This window comes from Cervus canadensis, chromosome 5, assembly GCF_019320065.1.
Source record: "Cervus canadensis isolate Bull #8, Minnesota chromosome 5, ASM1932006v1, whole genome shotgun sequence".
Taxonomy (NCBI): domain Eukaryota; kingdom Metazoa; phylum Chordata; class Mammalia; order Artiodactyla; family Cervidae; genus Cervus; species Cervus canadensis.
Genome location: NC_057390.1, coordinates 11,630,357 through 11,653,051, shown reverse-complemented (window position 1 = coordinate 11,653,051; position 22,695 = coordinate 11,630,357). Strand labels below are relative to the sequence as shown.

General features: G+C 35.3%; 1 protein-coding gene across 3 annotated transcripts in view; it reads right to left on the bottom strand.

Moving 5' to 3' along the window:
- Positions 1-22,695, bottom strand: part of EXOC6B (exocyst complex component 6B) — a 661,839-nt gene that overhangs the window by 306,474 nt on the left and 332,670 nt on the right. For all 3 annotated transcript variants that reach the window (XM_043468197.1, XM_043468199.1, XM_043468198.1), the window contains exons 12-15: positions 11,139-11,210; positions 10,324-10,421; positions 8,702-8,807; positions 7,737-7,846 (exon numbers count right to left, since the gene is read on the bottom strand). In XM_043468197.1, the coding sequence (XP_043324132.1) occupies positions 7,737-7,846; positions 8,702-8,807; positions 10,324-10,421; positions 11,139-11,210 (386 nt within the window). The remainder of the gene's footprint in view (positions 1-7,736; positions 7,847-8,701; positions 8,808-10,323; positions 10,422-11,138; positions 11,211-22,695) is intronic.

The following is a 22,695-nucleotide window of genomic DNA, read 5'->3' as shown; positions in this document are numbered from 1 at the left end:
TAAACATAAGTAGATTTGTAAGCAGTTCTTTTTCAATAATTTATTGCTTGTGAGCAAAGGTCACAAATTTTATCTTATTGATCTCTCTTTCTACAGAATAAAATTATAGGCTTAGTATATAGTTCAATTAAAAATCTTAAATTACCAAGTGTGTAGGCAAACTAGATTGTCTATTATGCATAAGACAAAATTATTAGAAATAAATAAGACTGTAAGGAATCCAGGTAGGAAATTCAGTTAGGAGAAGAAAAGATACCTCAAAATATTCTTACAGGATATTTAACTGAATGATAAGCTCTGGCCTATTGCCACCCTTTCCAAAAATGTTATTGAATTGCACAACAAGGAAACTACAAGCAAGGTGAAAAGACAGCCTTCAGAATGGGAGAAAATAATAGCAAACAAAGCAACAGACAAAGGATTAATCTCAAAAATATACAAGCAACTCCTGCAGCTCAATTCCAGAAAAATAAATGACCCAATCAAAAAATGGGCCAAAGAACTAAACAGACATTTCTCCAAAGAAGACATGCAGATGGCTAACAAACACATGAAAAGATGCTCAACATCACTCATTATTAGAGACATGCAAATCAAAACCACAATGAGGTACCATTACACGCCAGTCAGGATGGCTGCTATCCAAAAGTCTACAAGCAATAAATGCTGGAGAAGGTGTGGAGAAAAGGGAACCCTCTTACACTGTTGGTGGGAATGCAAACTAGTACAGCCGCTATGGAGAACAGTGTGGAGATTTCTTTAAAAACTGGAAATAGAACTGCCATATGACCCAGCAATCCCACTTCTGGGCATACACAGCGAGGAAACCAGATCTGAAAGAGACACGTGCACCCCAATATTCATTGCAGCACTGTTTATAATAGCCAGGACATGGAAACAACCTAGATGCCCATCAGCAGACAAATGGATAAGGAAGCTGTGGTACATATACACCATGGAATATTACTCAGCCATTAAAAGAATTCATTTGAATCATTTCTAATGAGATGGATGAAACTGGAGCCCATTATACACAGTGAAGTAAGCCAGAAAGATAAAGACCAATACAGTAAACTGACGCATATATATGGAATTTAGAAAGATGGTAACAATAACCCTATATGCAAAACAGAAAAAGAGACACAGATATACAGAACAGACTTTCGGACTCTGTGGGCGAAGGCGAGGGTGGGATATTTTGAGAGAACAGCATTGAAACATGTATATTATCAAGCATGAAACAGATCGCCAGCCCAGGTTGGATGCATGAGACAAGTGCTCAGGGTTGGTGCACTGGGAATACCGAGAGGGATGGGATGGAGAGGGAGGGGGGATCAGGATGGGGAATACATGTAAATCCATGGCTGATTCATGTCAATGTATGGCAAAAACCACTACAATATTGTAAAGTAATTAGCCTTCAACTAATAAAAATAAATGGAAAAAATAAATAAAATTTCATTACAAAAATGTGTTAATGGAGTATTGAAATTATAATCGTGAAGGGATATAGAAGTCACACTTGTGTTGATGGAATACTGAATTTACAATGGTGAAGAAATATTCATGGTTCCTGCCTTCATATGTTAAACTCACAGTTATATCATATCAATTATAGTATGAGTAATGAATCAGTACAGGTTGCTATAAAAGTGATGAGCACAGGGGCCCAAAATAATCTGGTGACTCTGATAGTAATCACCCACCTAGCATCTCTACTTATATTACATATTTCTATTATGCTTTAAGAAGATCTGGTAGAAATTCTATTCGTGGATACAATGTCAAAGATCAAGAAACTGTCATTACCTTCCAAAGCAGAAGAAAGCTAGGTCTAAGCTAAAAGTTGCATTTTCCTTTAATATTAATGAAGTATAATATACACAAAAATGCATAACTGAAATAAATCGTACACTGAGATAAAGCTCTTGAGAGATGAGCAAAAAGCAGCCGTCACTTTCATATCTAAGGCCACTTGTCTAATCTGGATACACAGAGATGAGAGAGTGAAATAGTCATATGCTGAGAGACTTTGGTGGAATGAAAAAAAAAAAAAACACTCAATCCTTTAATAGTGTGGGCTGCTATTATGGACTGTAATCTTGGAAGAGCCTCTAAACAAAATAAACATACTAACCCAACAATTCTTCCCTAAAACAATTCTGTTTCATAAGAAATGGTGTGTGGGGGTGGGGAGTGCTAGAAATCAGAGAGAAATGTTGCACATTTTGCAAAGGGTTTAGATTCCAAGATTCTACTGCAATTCAATCCAAAGGAGAGTAAAAACCAATCAAAGCTGAAACCCACTCCAACTCAAATCCTGTTAAAATCAGAGATAAGCCCCTGGATAGAAGCTTTGGAATTTCAGAGTCTTGAGGACAGAGAGAGGCTACAACAGAATTTTTAGAACTGAAATCATAAGAAATTTGAAACTAATAAAAACGAGACTCACATTCAGTTCACTCAAGTAATGATGAAATTTGAACGATATATTTAGCAGTTAGGAGGCACAGGGAGGCCTGGCGTGCTGCATCCATGGGTCACACAGAGTCAGACACGACTGAGCAACTGAACAACAACGAGTTGCCAAAGGAGAAATGAGAAAAGGGACATATTCAGGGTAAACTGGCAGCATCATCTCCAACCCTAACAAAAGGTCTCAACCTACAGATCTCAGGAGTTTCACACAACCCCAAGAGGTGATGCAAATGAAATCTCACAAGAAAGTCAAACGCAGCAAAATGCAAAGATAAAGAGGAAACCTTAAAGACAACCAGAAAAAAAAGACAGTACATTTAGATGAATAACAGTAAGACTACTGGCTTATCTCTCTTCAGAAACAATGAAAGCAAACAGAGAAATAACATCTTTAACGGGTTGGGAGAGGGAGAACTTTGAAAACAGATGAAAAAATATTTTTAGATAAACAAAAGCTAAGAAAATCTAAAACCAGCAGATATACACTAAAAGAATAACTAAAAGAATTCTTCACACTGAAAGAAAATGACACCAAGTCATAACAGATCTGTAAGAAAGAATGAGAAGGCCTGGAAATAGCAAATCTGTGGATAAGTATAATGAACTACTTTTCTTTCTTGAATTTTAAAATACAATTAAATGTTCAAAGCACAAACAATAACATATTTAGCATTTAAAAACAACTGTATAAGTATATACCAACAATATTAAAAAGTGTAAAGGTAAATTACACTATATTGCTGTAAGATTCTTAAATTACATGTAAAGTTACATATCATTATTCAAGATAAACTAATAACTTAAGGATATACATTGTAATCCCCAGAAAAAATACAAACAAATAATAAATAAAGCTAAAAGTTATACTCCAGTAAGCCAATAGGGAAACTAAATCATAATACTAAAAGACCGTAATCTAGAAGAAGGAAGGAAAACAGGGGGAACAAAAGCAGCTAAAAAAAAAAAAAAATGGAACAAATAGAAAAACAATAGCTAGATCCAAGGCTTAAATCCACATAAATCACTAAATGAGTTAATGTAATAGAATAAATATTCTATAGACAGAATGAATAAAAAACCAATACCTAGCTACTTGTTGATTCAAACTGACACATTTTAAATACAAGGACACATGGCCAGATCTTACTGTCAGGATGCCAATCAGCACTAAAAAGAACTGAGCTCCTTGAAAAAATTAATGGTATCATGATTAAGTTAGGAAATTTGCCCAAAATGACAAAAGTGCATCAACATGTCATATGAGCCACCTTGAGGTAGCTTACACCAGCTACATCTGGGACCATCTGAGCATCAAAATGAATAAGGTCATTAAAGGAACAACTTGACTGAATGATGTAAAAATCTATAAGTCTAATACAGTAAATAGGAGAGCATAGGTAGACAAATAGAAAGATAAATAGACAGGTAAACAGGTAATGCAGAAGGACTCCCTAATACAGAATGTAAAGTAATACATATTGACACGCTCAGTTGCTCCCCAGAGAAGAGAATGACAACCCACTCCTGTATTCTTGCCTGGAGGATTCCATGGACACAGGAGCCCTGGAGGCTACAGTTTATGGGGTCACAAAGAGTCAGATGTGACTGAGCGACTCTCTCTCTCTCTCTCTCTCTCTCTCTCTCTCTCACACACACACACACACACACACACAGCTGCTCAGCAGTGTCTGAGTCTTTGTGACTCCAAAGACTGCAGCCCACCAGGCTCGTCTTCGCTCCTCTCCCTCTCCTCCATGGGATTGTCGCAGCAAGAACTCTGGAGTGGGTGCCATTTCCTCCTCTAGGGGATCTTCCTGACCCAGGACTGAACCTGAGTCTTCTGCACTCCAAGCAGATTCTTTACTGCTGCACCAACAAAGTAGCCCCTTAAGGAATAAAAAATCCTATACTAGCTAAATTATCAGAAAAAAAAAACTGATTCAGGCAAGAATCACTAATGAACACTATAGTGAAAGACATCTAGTAACTAAAAGAATAAATACATGGTATCAAAGCACTTTAACACAAACATTACTTATTACAAAAGGAAAAGTGGAAACTATACACAGAGAACAGAAAAATCTTAACTTGTTAATCAAAATTAATATGAACCGTGTAAGAGAGTAAAATGCTAAACACACATAGGTACCTATAGAGAGACAGTAAAGGGGGAGAAAGGAAGTAACAAAGTCAATGTGGTAACATTTCAAAAACTGAAGAGTTTGGGGAAAAGCTTTCAGTTCAGCACAACATTTTAAAAATTCTTCTGCAATGTTGAAATTATCTGAAAATAACATGCTAAAAAAGGTTATAAGTAACAGAAGAGACAAATGCATACCATAAAAGAAAGTGGTAGTTATATTAATACAAGGCAAGCAAGACATCAATATTATTTTAATTTTTAACACAAAGAAGGACATCTCATGGAATTAAAAAGATGACTACAATGAAAAGATATCACAATTCAAACTGTGCATAAACTTAAAAAGATATATTCAAATAAATGAAGCAAACTTGAGAGATCTCAAAAGAGAAATAGACAAAACTACAATCAGAAAAAGCAGACCTACAAAAGAAAGGATACAGAAAATTTGTACAATAATATTAACAAATTTAATCCAGTTGTCGTTTACAGAATACAACATTCAACAACTACAGATACAGATTTTATTCAAGTAAACATGGAACACTGTTATAACTGGATTTAAATCTACTGCTTCCTTAGTTGATCTCTATTTGTTCCACCTGTTCTATAGCCCATTTAACTCTTCAGTTGGTTGTTTCTGGATTGAGTATTCTTTCTACAATTCCTTTTCATTTTCATTATTGGCTTATTACTTTTACTTCCTTCATGTTTTTGACCATTTTTTCAGTGGTTCTTCTAGATCACACTACTTCATACATAATGTAAAATCCTTAATTAGTAAATCAAATTCCTCAATCATATTCTTTGTCCTATTACTATCATATATTTACTTTTATAGTTACATTTCTTTACCAGATATTATCATTATTTTTCATGTATACAAGCAATTTTCTGTAAGACCAATTAAATATAGAGGAATGACATTAGAAATAGCCGAACAGGAAGTCCTGCATTCATATCCCTTCTCAGCAACAATAATTTGACAGGCAAGCAAAGACAAAAGTACTTTTGTGAAACGCTGGATTGAAGAAAGAAGACTGTAAAACTCTGGTATCATCCAAGACCAAGGAGGGTTGCTTTTAGAAGGCAAGCATAAACTCACTCATGTGGCATACCTGCTAACCATAGTCCTACCTACAGACCTAGAAACAGACCCTGACCCTTGACAGCCTATGGACATGGCCTATTTGGCCTTGCCACCATCACCAGTTGAAAAACGACCCAGGAAGAGTCATGCCAACCTGTGCTTTGGATAATAGGTCCACCAACCTCAGTTCCAGCTGTAAACTGAATTGTTCCACGACCCAACTCCAGCTCCTATTAGCTTCCAACCCTGCCTGCCTATGACTGGGCAGAGACATGCTCATTCATGAATCTAGGCAAGTTCTCCAACCTCTTCTGACTGCAAATACTAAAAAATCCCTGTAACGTGGCCCCATATACTCATAGCCACAGACCAGGAACACTCCTGCCTACTCAGAGACCTGCTGGAGCAGTAACCTTCCGTGCAACTGGAGGAAGGGCCGCCCATCTCAAACCTGACTCGAGGCTGCAGGGCCCACACAACCTGGCTTTTGCCCACTTGTACCCTGGGAGGCCGCTGCGCCTGCCAGGGATCGAACAGGAGACATGCCTATACATGCCCCTAGAGATAGGCCCAGCGGCCTCAGTCTCACTGTGGATCTTGAAGTGGCTCTGGAATCTGGCTCCAGCCACTCCCAACTATGATCTAAGAGAAACCCTACTTTCCCAGGAACCTACCAGAAGGAAACCCCAAAAGTGCCCCCAGATGAATTCCTCAGTGCAGTTGCAGAGCCACAGTCTATCAGTCATTCTAACTGTGAAGCCTGAAGTAGACCAGTGGACTGGTTCCAGGCCCCTGCCGGCAGGGAGCAGAAATAGTCCTGCCACCCTGGGACCTGGGGGAGACATGCATCTCCACGTCCGCGGGGAAGCACAGAGGCAGAGGCACTGATACAAAGCTACACGGCCCAGAGAGAATCAGACAGCCCGACAGCACCAGAGAAAGCAAACACAAGGGCCATAGTGACTCCCAGACACCGAGATGTACAACTACCCTAAAAAGAATCAGAAATATCTTATCAAGCTCAATAATACGCACGAGAACACAGACAACAAAATGAAATCTGGAATACAATGCATGAATAAAATGAGAAGCTTAATATAGAAATTATAAAAAAAGAACCCAACTCAAATCCTGGAGCTGAAGTATACAACAAAAGAATTGAAAAATTCTTAGAGCATCAACAGCAGACTAAATAATGCAGAAGAAAGAATTGGGGCATTAGAAAACAGGCCATTTAAAAACAGAAAGAGGAACAAAGAGAAAAACTGTAAAGAAAGCATGAGAGACCTATTGCATACCATTAAAAAAACAAAAACCCTGCTTATTTAATTTATATGCAAAGTACATCATACGAAGTGCCAGGCTGGATGAATCGCAAACTGAAATCAAAACTACCAGGAGAAATATCAACAACCTCAAATATGAAGATGATACCACTCTAAAGGCAGAAAGTGAAGAGGAATCAAAGAACCAAGAAGGAAAGCTATGACAAACCTCACATGACTGCGTATTAAAAAGCAGAGACATCATTTTGCTGATAAAGGTCTGCATACTCAAAGCTACGGGTTTTCCAGTATCATGTACAGATGTGAGAACTGGACCAGAAAGACAGCTTAGTGCCAAAGAATTGATGGTTTCGAACTGTGATGCTGGGGAAGGCTCTTGAGATTCCCTTGGACAGCAAGAATTTCACATGCCACTCCTCTACTGGCCTAACATTTCATCAATATAATGTAAAAACTAGAATATGATATTACTCTTTTCTGGTGAATCTCACTATAAATGCAAATCTGTAAAGAAAACAGTAGAGAATAAGGTAAGTAATATAAAAAGAAATTATTCAAGAGTTTCCAACTTCCCTTTTTTTACCTGACCATATAAATAGGGCAGTGGCATACCACACAGGGCTAATATTAAGACTTTCAAACTTGGAACTGAAGGGAACATCAAAAGTATCCCAGAATATTTATGTATATAGAGCCATAATCTCAGTATCTATTGCACTTCTATGATTTCATACTATACCTTAGATGAAGATCTTCTGAAAACTTCAGACAGGCATAGATAAATTCTTTAATTTGGTTGTAAACTTTTGGCACAAATTCAGAAAATGGAAACTTTTTTGGGAATGGTTGCTGTAAAAGCAAGAATTAATGAGGAGTTACAAATGAGCATACATTGAAAATGCCTATTAACTAATTAAAATGCAAAAGAGATTTTCTTGCACACTAGGAACTGCCTTAACAACTTTACATTTTAAAAACATATCTGTGAAAGTTTTCTAATGCTAAAAAGAGTAAGATTAAATTAAATAGACAATTCTAATGTCCTGTAAAACCCAATAAACAAATTCTGATACATACTCAGCAATAAAAAGGAATGAGTTATTGATACATGCAACAACTTAGATGAGTCTCAAAAGCATTATCTTCAGTAAAAGAAGCCAATCTCAAAAAGTTACACACTATATAATTCCATTTATAAGGCCTTTTAGAAAAGGTAAAAGTAGATGGATAGCAACAAGATAGGTGGTTGCCAAAAGCTAGGGGTTGAGGAGTAATTGATTAAGAAGGTATAGCATGATTTAATTTTGGGGAATCATGGAACTGTTCTGCAACATTGTTGTGGTAGTACATACACCACAAAGCACAGTCAAAACCAATACAATTATAGAGCATGGTAAATTTTACTGTATATTTTGGGGATAAAATGTCCTCAAAGTACAAGAAAAGCAAATATTTCAAAGTGTAAATCAAAAGAAACACTGCCAGAAATCTCCTAAACACTTCAGAGGTGGATAATATCCCAAAGCCATTTACTGATTGGTTCCCTAAACAGGAACTTCTGTTCCTCTAAGCCCAAAAATCATCCTTTGAAGCTGTTTTAGATTCCTAATTCATTGAGTTAGAAATTATGCCTTTAATGAGACTGACACAGAGAAAGCTTTAAGAGGACGCCAAATCAGAGAAGTTTATTTTAGTGTTCCTTACCTTTTCCAGCTCTGTATCTTGGAATGGGAATTGTCCTATCACCTTTTTATACATCTCTTCACTTGTTACTGGTATAGGACTGTAGTTGTCTGAATCAAGTATGTTTCTATAAAGAAAATAAAAGAAGAAAGGAAAGGAGGGAGGGATAAAGTAAAAAAGGAAAGACAGGTGAGTTAATCAGTAGAGTGATCACAAATAACTTTCAGGAGAACTCAAACGGTTGTATATTCACCACAACCTCAAATAAACATTTCTTAGTCCCTAATCTATTCCTTTTATAGTACAGCTATTTGGTCTTAGGTAAGGACATCTTAAAAAAAAAACAACACAGAAGTAAAATTGCATTCTAAAACAAATGGAACACAAGTATAAAGATGACCTCATAGTATTTGAAATTTATAGCTCAGACAGAAAATTTCAAGGCAACATGTTGAAGCCTTAAGGCAAATGAGAAGCAACCAAAAAACAGAAGTGAGCTCTGGAGAAGGCAAAGAGGTTTTATATGTTTTCTTAAAAAAAAAAATAAAGACTTTTTTTATTATGTTCTTTAATTCTATACTAGATTTTCTATTTTATCAAACTATGTTCATGTACTTCATCTACTGCTCTATATTAAGAATGACTTTTTCTTCATCCAAAGATTCTGTATCCTTAACTAGACTAGGAGTTCTCCAGGGCAGAGACCATACTACCAAAATCAAAAAAGAAATTTACTGAAGGCTTCAGATTAGATGTGCTTGGATATATCATGATACTAATTTTCAAAAGATAATCTCCCCTAAAGAAAATTATATCATTAATAAATAGGACTTTTTAGACATACAAATATTTATATTAATACACTAATGAGTTACACTACATAATTATCAACTATATGTTTATAAATATGAAGAGTAAGATTAATGGGACAATGTAATACCATAAAGCTATAAGAACTTGAAAACAAAGTAAGTTGATCTGGGGAAGTGGTCCTGCAGTAAGCAGAAAGATCACTTCAAAAGAAGAAACAAGTGAGCTGACATGAGTTATGTGTGAGGAAAACATGTCCAAGGAAATATTTGTAAGTGGAGATATAATACAATAATTTTCTTATTGTTGTATGCATGTTGCAATAACTATTTAAATGATATGCTTCAAATATTAGATTGTAATAGATCTCTTCATTGGCTATGGAGAATAAGAAGATGAGGAATAACATGAGTGAGTCTTCAAAAAAGTTTCAAAAAAGCTAAATTTTTCAAAAGGGTTTAAAAGCCCTATCCTACAAGTGAGACATAGATTAGGCATGATTCCCAAAGAGAAAATAAAAAATCAAATTAAGATGACACAAGGTGATCTGGTTGGTCTGAACCAAGGTATCTGGCATTTACTCAATGAAACAAATCTGGGCATTTGGGGACTCCTCACAGAGTAGGCACTAATATCCAGAGATTGAATGTCTTGGGAACTTTATTTGGGACACCATAACTATTTAATTGAATTCCCAATCATAATTGGAATCAGACCTAGAAAAAAATAAGCCACATACACTTGTTGCTTATTATACCTGAAAACCCTTAAGTATAAAGACGAGTGTACAAACATGCGTGCCCACACACACACAACTATAGATAATTTCTCACCTGAAAATACCTGACCACTTCTTTAGCAAAGTTTCACTATACTGGTCTCTGATTTCTAATAGCATGTCAAAAAGCTGATTTACAGGAAAACCATACACCTGAAACAAAATAAGAAAAAAGCTTCATTTTATAAGGTGATGCTTTTTAAACAACACAAGAGAGATTAGGCACTAAAAGATAATTTTGTTCTTTGGACAACAATTTAAATAAAACCATGATACAAGAATCTTCCATTCCCATCTAATATCTATTGTTTATCCTCAATAATTAAAAGATATATACCAAAATATTTGAGCCAGTCAGAAAAAAATAAAAAGATGAATATTAGAATTAATGTATATTGGATATAACTATCAATGAAGGTTTCCCTATAACTCCTTCTGTAAGGAGCAACTTTCAGGAGTAGGGTCAGAAAATGAGAATGCTACCAATCTTACCCACTTCTAATGTTATTCTAGTGAATATAATATATGGTTCATATCAATAATCATTATTCAAAATAGTAGGTAAGAAAATCCAAAATCACTCAGACACTATATCTGAATTAGGAGCATTTTAAGAACTAATGTAGTGAGTTCAATTAATTGATTTGCTTTGAAGAAAAAAAGGGGGATGAGAACAAATTATGAGAACATAACAGACAAGGTAATGACCAGGAAACACTACAAAGAGATAAAAATTACCTAGCTCTAGGAAAAGAAGATACACAACTAGAAAGAAAAAGGTACTTACTCAAGCTTAGATAGACAATCAAAGGATTTAGAGCTGACGGAACACTCATCTAGGTTAAATCTACATAAACATAAGCCACAAACCTGAAGTGTGTCAGCAAAAAGCACAATGAGGTTCTTCAAATCTAACACGAGGTTTGGATCAGAGCAGTAAGACTAAAGGAAATAAAAAACAATGAGGAAAAATGTATTTATTAAAAACAAAACTAACTTTTTATTTATTCAATTACTTAATGCTTCACCTGGTGCAGGCTCTCTGGAAACCCATCCTGGTTTAACATAACACCAGATATAGCTAGGGGAGAGTGAGTAAAGACTCCAATAACCAATGATCTACATTTTTAACTTTTGGAAATTTAAAAACACACTTCTAAATAACTGTCTGGTTAAAGAAGAAAGCAAAGCTGATACTGCATATTATTTTAAAACAAACAGTAAAAAAAAAAGTTCATATAAAAATTTATAGAATACAGCTAATGCCATTTAAAAAATATCTTTATATGTGAACATTAGAAAACATAAAAGACTTATAATAAACTAAGAACTCAACTCATGAAGCTAGGCCAAAAAAGCCAAAATAAACCAGAAATGAGAGAACAAAATTGATAAAAGAAAAAGCAGACATTAATGACACAGAGAAGACATGAAAGATGTAATCGATGAAACCAAAAACTCAAGTTAAATATAAAATCAGTAAGACAGGCAAATCACAGGTAACTCCAATTGAACAACAAAAAGAAACACAACAATGCAAGGAATATAAAAAATAAATATAATACAGAATAAAATAAAATTTACAAATAAATTCAATGTATAATCTCTTAACAAATTTGAAAACTGAAATGACTTGGAAGGCATCTTCTTTACAAAGATGTATTATGTCACTATTTTTCAGTAACTTTTGATATTCAAATTCTCTTAAGTATAATTTGGTTACTTGCTCTCTACTTAACTGCTCAATCCCTAAAGAAGGCATGTTGAATTCTCCCGAAGTGGTGTGGCCTCTGTTTCTCGTCCCACTACTATCAGTTTTTGTTTATATACATACTGATGCTTGCTTGTTTCCAGTAAATGGGCTACTGTCTTTTTGATGGGTTAAAATTATTATCAAAACAAAATGTTGCTCTCTTCTCCCGTTTAATGATCTTTAAATTCAATCCAGTGTTCTTGAAGAATGTTGCCCTTTCTGCTCCCCATTCTTCATTTTTAATCTTCCTATATATTCTTAATGTAGAAATCTCTCTTAGTAACCAAACTATAATACTTTCTAACTGTGATGTTTCTCATGAATACTGACATATTTGGACCTATTCTAGCCATCTTATTTTAAGTTTTCTGTTTTCAATGATTTATTCTTTCTTTTTTGTATCCTTTCATGTTTTTCATTGGATTAGTTTTTTCAAATTATCTTATACTGGTTATTAATAACATATACTTTCTGTCCACTGTTTACTTGAAATAATCTGTAGTGTCATTTTAAAAACGTTTTAAACATTAAGCCACTCCTTTTGTAGGGATTCTTAAGAGCATTAAACTTTACAAACAATGGGCTTCCCTGACAGCCCAGTTGGTAAAGAATCCACCTGCAAAGCAGGAGACCCCGGTTCTATTCCTGGGTTGGGAAGATCCCCTGGAGAAGGGAAAGGCTACCCACTCCAGTATTCTGGCCTGGAGAATTCCATGGGCTGTACAGTCCGTGGGGTTGCAAAGTTGGACTTAACTGAGCGACTTTCACTTACAAACAATTGATCAGTTATTTAGATTGATCTATCAGTTTTACTCTCACTTTTTGCACACATTTTATTTATTCTCACCCCATCTCGTATTTTGAATTTCTTTTTCATTTTTGGTAAGACATCAGTAAGATAGGATGGGTGAAAAGTAAACTTTGTATCCTCATGTTTTTGGAAATGTCTTTCTTTTGCACTCAAACTAAAATACACAACTTCAGACATGAGAAAACTGCCTGCTTCATTTACTCTGCCTGACAAAAAGATGCATCCTTTCAGCTGTAATAATCTAGTCATTTTCTACTGCAGGGAAATTTCCCCTCTTTCACTTAATTATTAAGGTCCCCTGCCTTGTGACTATATTTTATTTCTAAATCTCTACTATATACAACCAAAATCTACATCAATTATCCATGTTTCTTAACTTTTCATTCATATTTTCCATCTCTTTGTGTCTCTGCTCTATATTGGGGTTATATATTTGACTTTGTCTTCTTGATCACAGAAAGATATGCAGTTTTATCTATTTAATCTTAGAATTAAATTTCTCTATTATGGTAGTCATAAATCTCAAGAAAACAACATTAATCTTTGATTTCTATCCTTCTGTGGCTTCCTTCCTTGCTTTTCCTCCTTCTCACATTTTGTATAACTGTGAATATAGTATACATGAAGAAAATAATAAATAAAACCTATACATGTAATTTTACCAGGCAAACATAACGGATCAGCACCAGCATATCAGAAGCTCCAAAACAACCTCTTTCCTCTCCACTCAGGAAATCATTATCATGACGTTTACTATAATCATTACATATCTTTCTCTCATTCTTTTTTCTTCATATCTTTTAGCTTAATAGATCTTATTTTTTAGAGTAGCTTTGCATTTACAGATAAACTGAACAGAAACTACAGAGTTCCCATATATCCCTTCATACAGACACTCATGCACAGATTCCCTTATCATAACATTTTCCCTTCGTGTGGTGAAATTTGATACAGTTGGTGAACCAATACTGACACATTATTCAAATCATTATTATTAATTAAATTCCATAGCTTTCTTAGAGTTTACTCTCTATGTTGTATAATCTATGGCTTTTAACATAAGCATAATGATGCATTCCACCATTAGAATATCACACAGAATAGTTTCACTGCCTGCCCTAAAAATTCCCTATCTTCCACTTAGTTATCCCTTAAGCGCTCTCCCAAATCCTAGCAACCCTTATCTTTTTATTGTCTCCTTAATTTTGCCTTGTCAAGAATATCATATAGTTGGAATCGTATGAATATGTAGCCTTCTCAGTTTGGGTACTTTCATTTAGCAATATGCACTTAGCTTCCTCCATGTCTTTTTGTGGGTTAATAGATTATTTCTTTTGTTTGCCATTGAGTAATATTCAATTATAAGGATATACTAGAGTTCATCCATCTACCTATTAAAGGACATCTATGACAAAACCCACTACAATATTATAAAGTAATTAGCCTCCAACTAATAAAAATAAATGAAAAAATTAAAAAAATTTTTTTAAATGTTAAAAAAAATAAATAAATAAAGGACATCTTGGATACTTCCAGGTTTTGGCTATTTTGAATAAGCTGTTATAAACACTAGTGGGCAGATTTTTGCGTTAACATAAGTTTCAACACATTTGGTGTATAGTGTATACCTACTTGCTGTATCTTATATCTATGTTGCATTTTGTATAAACTTCCAAATTCTCTTCTAAGCTGGCTGTACCATTTTCCATTCCCATCAGCATTGAGAGTACCTGTTGTCCACATTCTCTCCAGAATTTGGTGTTTTCAGCATTATAGTCATTTTAATGGGCATGTGGTGGTAATTCACTGCTGTTTTAATTTGTAATTCCCTGATAACATATGACATATGACAATAGAGTTTTGCCAAGAGAACGCACTGGTCATAGCAAACACCCTCTTCCAACAACAAAACAGAAGACTCTATACATGGATATCACCAGATGGCCAACACTGAAATCAGACTGATTATATTCTTCACAGCCAAGGATGGAGAAGCTCTATACAGTCATCAAAAACAAGACCAGGAACTGACTGTGGCTCAGATCATGAGCTCCTTACTGCCAAATTCAGACTTAAATTGAAGAAAGTGGGGAAAACCACTAGACCATTCAGGTATGACCTAAATCAAATCCCACGTGATTATACAGTGAAAGTGAGAAATAAATTTAAGGGACCAGGTCTGATAGAACTGTGCCTGATGAACTATGGACAGAGGTTCGTGACAATGTACAGGAGACAGGGATCAAGACCATCCCCAAGAAAAAGAAATGCAAAAAAGCAAAATGGCTGTCTGAGGAGGCCTTACAAATAGCTGTGAAAAGAAGAGAAGTGAAGAACAAAGGAGAGAAGGAAAGATATACCCATTTGAATGCACAGTTCCAAACAACAGCAAGGTACGAGATACGAAAGCCTTCGTATGAGATACAAAAGCCTTCCTCAGTGATCAGTGCAAAGAAATAGAGGGAAATAATAGAATGGGAAAGACTAGAGATCTTTTCAAGAAAATTAGAGACACCAAGGGAATATTTCATGCAAACATGGGCTCAATAAAGGACAGAAATGGCATGGACCTAACAGAAGCAGAAGATATTAAGAAGGGGTGGCAAGAATACACAGAAGATACACAAAATACACAAAAAAGATTTTCATGACCCAGATAATCACGATGGTGTGATCACTCACCTAAGAGCCAGATATCCTGGAATGCGAAGTCAAGTGGGCCTTAGGAAGCATCACTACGAATGGAGCTAGTGGAAGTGATGGAATTGCAGTTGAGCTATTTCAAATTGTAAAAGATGATGCTGTGAATTTGCTGCACTCAATATGACAGCAAAATTGGAAAACTCAGCAGTGGCCACAGGACTGGAAAAGGTCAGTTTTCATTCCAACCCCAAAGAAAGGCAATGCCAAAGAATGTTCAAACTACCACACAATTACACTCATCTCACATGCTCATAAAGTAATGCTCAAAATTCTCCAAGCAAGGCTTCAGCAATATGCGAACTGTGAACTTCCAGATGTTCAAGCTGGTTTTAGAAAAGGCAGATGAACCAGAGATCAAATTGCCAACATCTGCTGGATCATCAAAAAAGCAAGAGAGTTTCAGAAAAACATCTATTTCTGCTTTATTGACTATGCCAAAGCCTTGGACTGTGTGGATCACAATAAACTGTGGAAAATCCTGAAAGAGATGGGAATTTCAGACCACCTGACCTGCCTCCTGAGAAATCTGTATGCAGGTCAGGAAGCAACAGTTAGAAATGGACATGGAACAACAGACTGGTTCCAAATAGGAAAAGAAGTACATCAAGGCTGTATATTGTCACCCTGCTTATTTAACTTATATGCAGAGTACTTCATGAGAAATGCTGGGCTGGATGAAGCACAAGCTGGAATCAAGATTGCCAGGAGAAATATCAATAACCTCAGATATGCAGATGACACCACCCTTATGGCAGAAAGTGAAGAAGAACTAAAGAGCCTCTTGATGAAACTGAAAGAGGAGAGTGATAAAGTTGGCTTAAAGCTCAACATTCAGAAAACTAAGATCATGGCATCCAGTCCCATCATTTCATGCAAATAGATGGGGAAACAGTGGAAACAGTGGCTGACTTTATTTGGGGGGGGCTCTAAAATCACTGCAGATGATGACTGCAGCCATGAAATTAAAAGACGCTTACTCCTTGGAAGGAAAGTTATGACCAAACTAGACAGCATATTAAAAAGCAAAGACATTACTTTGCCAACAAAGGTTCATCTAGTCAAGGCTATGGTTTTTCTAGTAGTCATGTATGGATGTGAGAGTTGGACTATAAAGAAATCTGAGTGCAGAAGTGATTCTTTTGAACTGTAGTGCTAGAGAAGATTCTTGAGAGTCCCTTGGACTGCAAGGAGATCCAACCAGTCCATCCTAAAGCAGATCAGTCCTGAGTGTTCATTGGAAGGAGTGATGTTGAAGCTGAAACTCCAATCCTTTGGCCACCTGACGCGAAGAGCTGCCTCATTTCAAAAGACCCTGATGCTGGGAAAGATTGAAGGCAGGAGGAGAAGGGGACAACAGAGGATAAGATGGTGGGAGGGCATCACTGACTCAATAGACATGAGTTTGGGTAAACTCCAGGAGGTGGTGATGGACAGGGAGGCCTGGCGTGCTGTGGTCCATGGGGTCACAAAGAGTTGGACATGACTGAGCGACTGAACTGGACTGAGCGACTGAACTGAACTGAACTGAGCTGATGACATATGTTGTTAAGCATCTTTTTACATGATTTCTTGATATTTGAGTATTTCCTTTGGTGAACTTTTGCGCATTTTTTAATTGGATTGTTTTCTCACTGCTAAGAGTCCTGTATATATTTTCAGTACCTTTATCAGATATGTGTTTTGCAAAGATTCCCCCCCTATCTGTGGCTTGTCAGTTTATTCTCTTAATTTCATTGTTTTGTAACCATCTAAATATTCAGCCTTACTCAATATTTTTTCAACATTATGTAAATGGAGAAGAATCTGTATGTATAATTTTCTGTCCTGCTTTTTTAATTCAACATTATACTTGTTAAATTCATCTATGCTACTGTATATAGCTACAGGGTGGGCATTTTCATGCTGTATAATATTCCATGCTACGAGTTTAACTCAGATTGTTCACCCTATTACCAACGGACATTTTGTTGTGCAGATGCTCAGTGGGGTTCGATTCTTTTTTTTTTTTTTAAAACAATCATCATTTTATTTAGCCCATGATCCTGTGGGTCAGTTGGGGAAATTTTCTGGTCTGGGTCAACCTAACTGAACTCTGCATTTTCAGTCAGCTGGAGGGTCAACTGATGGCTGGGCAATCTACAATAGCCTCCCTCACCTGTCTGCAGTTAGCAGGCTATTGAGGGAGCTTCCGCAGTTCTCTTCCTCTGCACTTTTTCCCACTCCTCCTCACTCTCAGAATTTGATTTGCAACCCCATGGACCAGGTTTCCCTGTCCTTCACCATCTCCCAGAGCTTACCTGAGCTCATGTCCACTGAGTCGCTGATGCCATCCAACCATGGACACTTAGGTCATTTCTAATTTTGAAAACTGAACAATGCTGGAATGAATATTCTTGCATGTGTATTATGCATTAGGGCAAGTTTCTCAAGGGAATAGAGTTAGGAAAAGAATTTCTGGTTCATGAGGATCATTGATTTAGAAGATAATGCTATTTTTTTCAAAGGGTTTTATCAATTTAAACTCATTCCCTTAGTAGTATATAAGCGTTCTGAATTATTCATATCTTTGTCAACATTTGTATTACTAATTTTTACGTTATCTCATTTTGTTTTCATCTGCCTTTCACCGATGCACTGAAGTTGAGCACATGTTTCTCAGCTGAGTGAATTCCTTCCTTAGTGAAGTACCTGTAAATCTTTTGCTTGTTATTTCTATTGAGATGTTTGTCTCTATTGTAATGATGTGTAGTGAAATTTTTTATATATTTTGTTAGTTCTTTGCTGATATTCTGTTGAAAATATCATTTCTCATCATATATCTTATTTTATCTACTACTATCTTTAATTTTTTTGTTTTTTTCTTATAGTTTTAATGTAGCTTAATATATGAATCTTTATTGTTAGTGCCTCTTTTGTATTTTAGTTAGGAATTCCTTCCATATCATAAACCACAGAGATACTCTCTTATACTATCTTGTAGAAAATTTACAGTCTTACATTTCACATCTTGGTATTTTATCAACCTGAAACATTTTTGGTATAATTATTTCCCCCATACTGATAATCAACTGTTCTAGTACTATTCATTGAAAAGTCTGTCCTCTACCCACTGACCAGCAACAATCTTTGATAAATATCAAATATTTTTTGAGGCCTATATTCTGTTCCATTATCTATCCAATGACAGTACCAGATTGTCTGGTACTCATTTAATAAGATTTTTAAATTGAGTCTTCATATTTTGTAGAGGAAAACCACCTGCCTTCAGTCTTAAGGAGTCTCTTAGCTATTCTTCACTTTTGTACTGGCTTAAAAATATTATAAATCAAATTGCAAAGGTACTCATCTTTCCAAAAATAAGACTATTGAGATTTTAATTGGCACTGGATTAAATTTATAGATACATTTTAAGATAGTTGATGTCTACAATAATAACTCTTCCAATCACTGAACATGCTATTTCTCTCAGTTTTATTTAGGTCTTCTTTAATTCCTTTCCATCTCTCAAAAATATTTTAAAATTTTCTCCATGTAGGTCTTGACATATTTTGTTAGGTATATTTCTACTACTTTTAATGTATGTTATTGTATCAATTTTTATCTTTTAAATTTTTTAATTTCTCAAATTTTATTCCTGGATATAAAATGACAATTAATTTTGCAACAGAGAATATGCTAACCTCTTCCATTTATTGTAATAATTTTTCTGCAAATTCCTTTGGAATTTCAATGTACTAAAATATATCATCGGCAAAAATGACAACTTTGCTTTTTCCTTTCAAAGGTTGATTTTTTAATTTATTTATATTTCTATCTTTACAACACTAAATACAACTACATTTATGAATAAGCCTGTTTATTTATGAGCTTATGAGTTATGCTATACTTCTCTGGCTTCATTATCAAGATTACTCACACCTCATACAACTCATAAAATGAGTTGGTGAGTATTTTCCTTTTCTGTTCTCCGAGAATTTATATAAGATAACAATTGAAGATAAAACTCCCCAGACCTGAAGATCTCTTAGAGGGAAGAACTGTGACTGCTTTTCACTTACTTCAGATTCATTCTTAACCTGAAAGGAATAGTTTTCTCCAGCTTAATGTGGGGAGGGCACCACACTAGACTCTCCATCTCAGGTGGGCCCAAGAGACTATAAAATCTGAGTACAAATTGTCTGGACTAACAAGCAACCTCAAGGAAAAGGCAGCTTATGTATTTAGCATATCACTCTGAACTTCTGGACTCTCAATTTCCCCTGGATTTGGCCTGATTAACTCCTTAATAACTTTACTAAGCACTCTGAGACTTAATGTCATATACGATGCATATACATAAAGCAGTACTTTTAATTGTCTCAAGCTGAACAGTTGCTATGAATAATCTATCCTCCTATATTCCTAAAATGAGAAATGATTGTTATTTCATAAATTTCTCTCCTAGTCCATGAATTACTTGTTTTTGCTAAAGAATAGCTATTTGTTTTGTTTATTAATGTCTTCTATATCATGTAAATATTGTTGTTCACTCGCTCAGTCTTGTCCAACTCTTTGCGAGCCTATGGACTGCAGCACTTCAAGCTTCCCTGTCCTTCACTATCTCCCCAAGTTTGCTCAAACTCATGTCCATTTAGTCGATGATGGATCCAACCATCTCATCCCTTATCGCCCCCTTCTCCTCCTGCCCTCAATCTTCCCCAGCATCAGGGTCTTTTCCAATGAGTCAGCTCTTCGCATCAGGTGGCCAAAACACTTGTGCTTCAGCATCAGTCCTTCCAAAGAACAGTCAGGGTTGATTTTCTTTAGGATTGACTGGTTTGATCTCCTTGCTGTCCAAGGGACTCTAAAGAGTTATCTCCAGAACCACATTTCAAAAGCAACAATTCTTTGGCACTCAGCATTCTTTATGGTCCAACTCTCACATCCATACATGACTACCAGAAAAACCATAGCATAGACTATATGGACCTCTGTCAGCAAAGTAATGTCTCTGCTTTTTAATACACTCTCTAGGTTTGTCATAGCTTTTCTTCCAAGGAACAAGCACCTTTTAATTTCATGGCTACAGTCACCATTCTCAGTGATTTTGGAGCCCAAGAAAATGAAATCTGCCACTGTTTCCATCGTTTCCCCATCTATTTGCCACAAAGTGATAGGATCAGATGCCATGATCTTAGTTTTTTGAATGTTGAATTATAAGCCAGTTTTTTCACTCTCTTCTTTCACCTTCATCAGGAGGCTCTTTAGTTCCTCTTCACTTTCTATCATTAGAGTGGTATCATCTGCATAAATTAGGTTCCTGATACTTCTCCAAGCAGTCTTGATTCCAGCTTGTGATTCATCCAGCTCAGCATTTTGCAGGATGTATTCTGCATATAAGGCAGATCTCTAAATTATTTCCACCAAGACTTCTCACAGCCTCATTCCTGCTCATGATATTTGTTGACTGAGTTTAGAGTGTTCCTAGATTCCATTTGGAACAACATTTCCTGCTTTAACAATATGCTCTACTTCATACTTAATCCAATATTTTCTTTCCTCAGGCTGAGTCATTATTCTGATTACATCTGATTTTCTAAGTTCAGAGAAATTTTTCAAAATTTCTAGCCTATAGACATACGCTTTGAACTGTTTTTCTTTTTAGTTTTTCTTACATTTAATTTCAGTGCCAATTTGGTTAGGGGAGCTGAATGACACATATTTTCAGTATACCCTCTGATTGAAAAATGGGTGTGTGGGAGGCTGAATATGGCTGTGGATGTGTATAAAACCACTATCACGGTACACACTCTTGTCTGCCTATCACATAATAAGAAAAGATGTCTAATGTTTAATAGCTATAAAACCATGAGGATTTTTGCTTATAGATTACATTGTTCTATAATTTAAATCATAAAAAAGTATTTTTCCAGTATTATCAGATGATCTGCCTATCATTTTACTAGCAGTCAGGCTAGCAATTATATTAACAGACCTTCTAATATGAAACCACTTCTGAAATGAACTCTTTGTATAGCATATTATTATTTTAACACATAGGTACTGCTTAATTTGAAGTCTATGTGAAATGGATTGTATAAGATTTTTCTTGAAGTCAGCATTGAGAATATTATACCTTTCAAAATGCTTCCAATTTATGCAAAGATTGATAATTCAACTAGAAAATATGAAGAGTTTTAATTAGTGACAGTTGGAAAAATACAGAATTCTTATAAAAAAATAACCACTCAGATAAAGTGTTTCCTTTTGAGATTTGTTTTGATGTTTGGTTTGTCTATCTGTCTTTCTTGCTGATAATACAATGCAGTAAATAGTACCATAGAATGGAACTGGTATATATGGCATCAACTACACTATCTCATATGGATAAATATGGTTCAGTGGGTAAATGTGTGTAATGCTGAGTTATATTTTAATGGTTATGTTGAAATACAATCCCAATACCATGCAATTCACCCATTTAAAGTATATAATTCAATGTTTTTTTACATTTTTTAAAATGTTTTTGCAGATAGGGGCAAATATAACCATAATCAATTTTAGAACATTTTTATCACCTCAAAGAGAAACCCTGTGCCCCTTAAGCTATCACCTGCTTATTCCTCATACCCACTTTCAGCCCTAAGAGACCACTAATTTCTTTATGCCTCTGTAGACTGATGTTGAACTTTTTAAAAATATTTATGTCATTTATCCTTCAGTTCAAAAGAATATACAGCGGATCTACAGATGAAAATTCCATTAAATTAATTTTCTCCACAGATATACACTTAATCAGCATACTTGCAATGTGTCCTATTCTTAATGATAATAAGTATGATTATATGATGAAGAAAACAGTGTATTTTCTTGCTGAGAGAGTTTTAAAGATTTATCATATTCTCAAATGTATCAGTTATACACAAAACGTGAAGAACCACTGCTTTACCAGGAAAAAAAAAAAAAAAAACTGGAAGAAATGTAAGTTTTCTGTAAGAAACATAGCTTTTCCCAGGAAAAATAAAATTGGTGAAATTAGGGAAATAGACAGATATAAACAAAATCAAGGACTTCTCTCCCTTAGAATGACAGTAATACTGGTTAACAAATATGAGTGGGAAACAAATCTTCCTCAAAATAGTACCTGAAATAAACCATAAAATACCAAAATTAGGACTTAG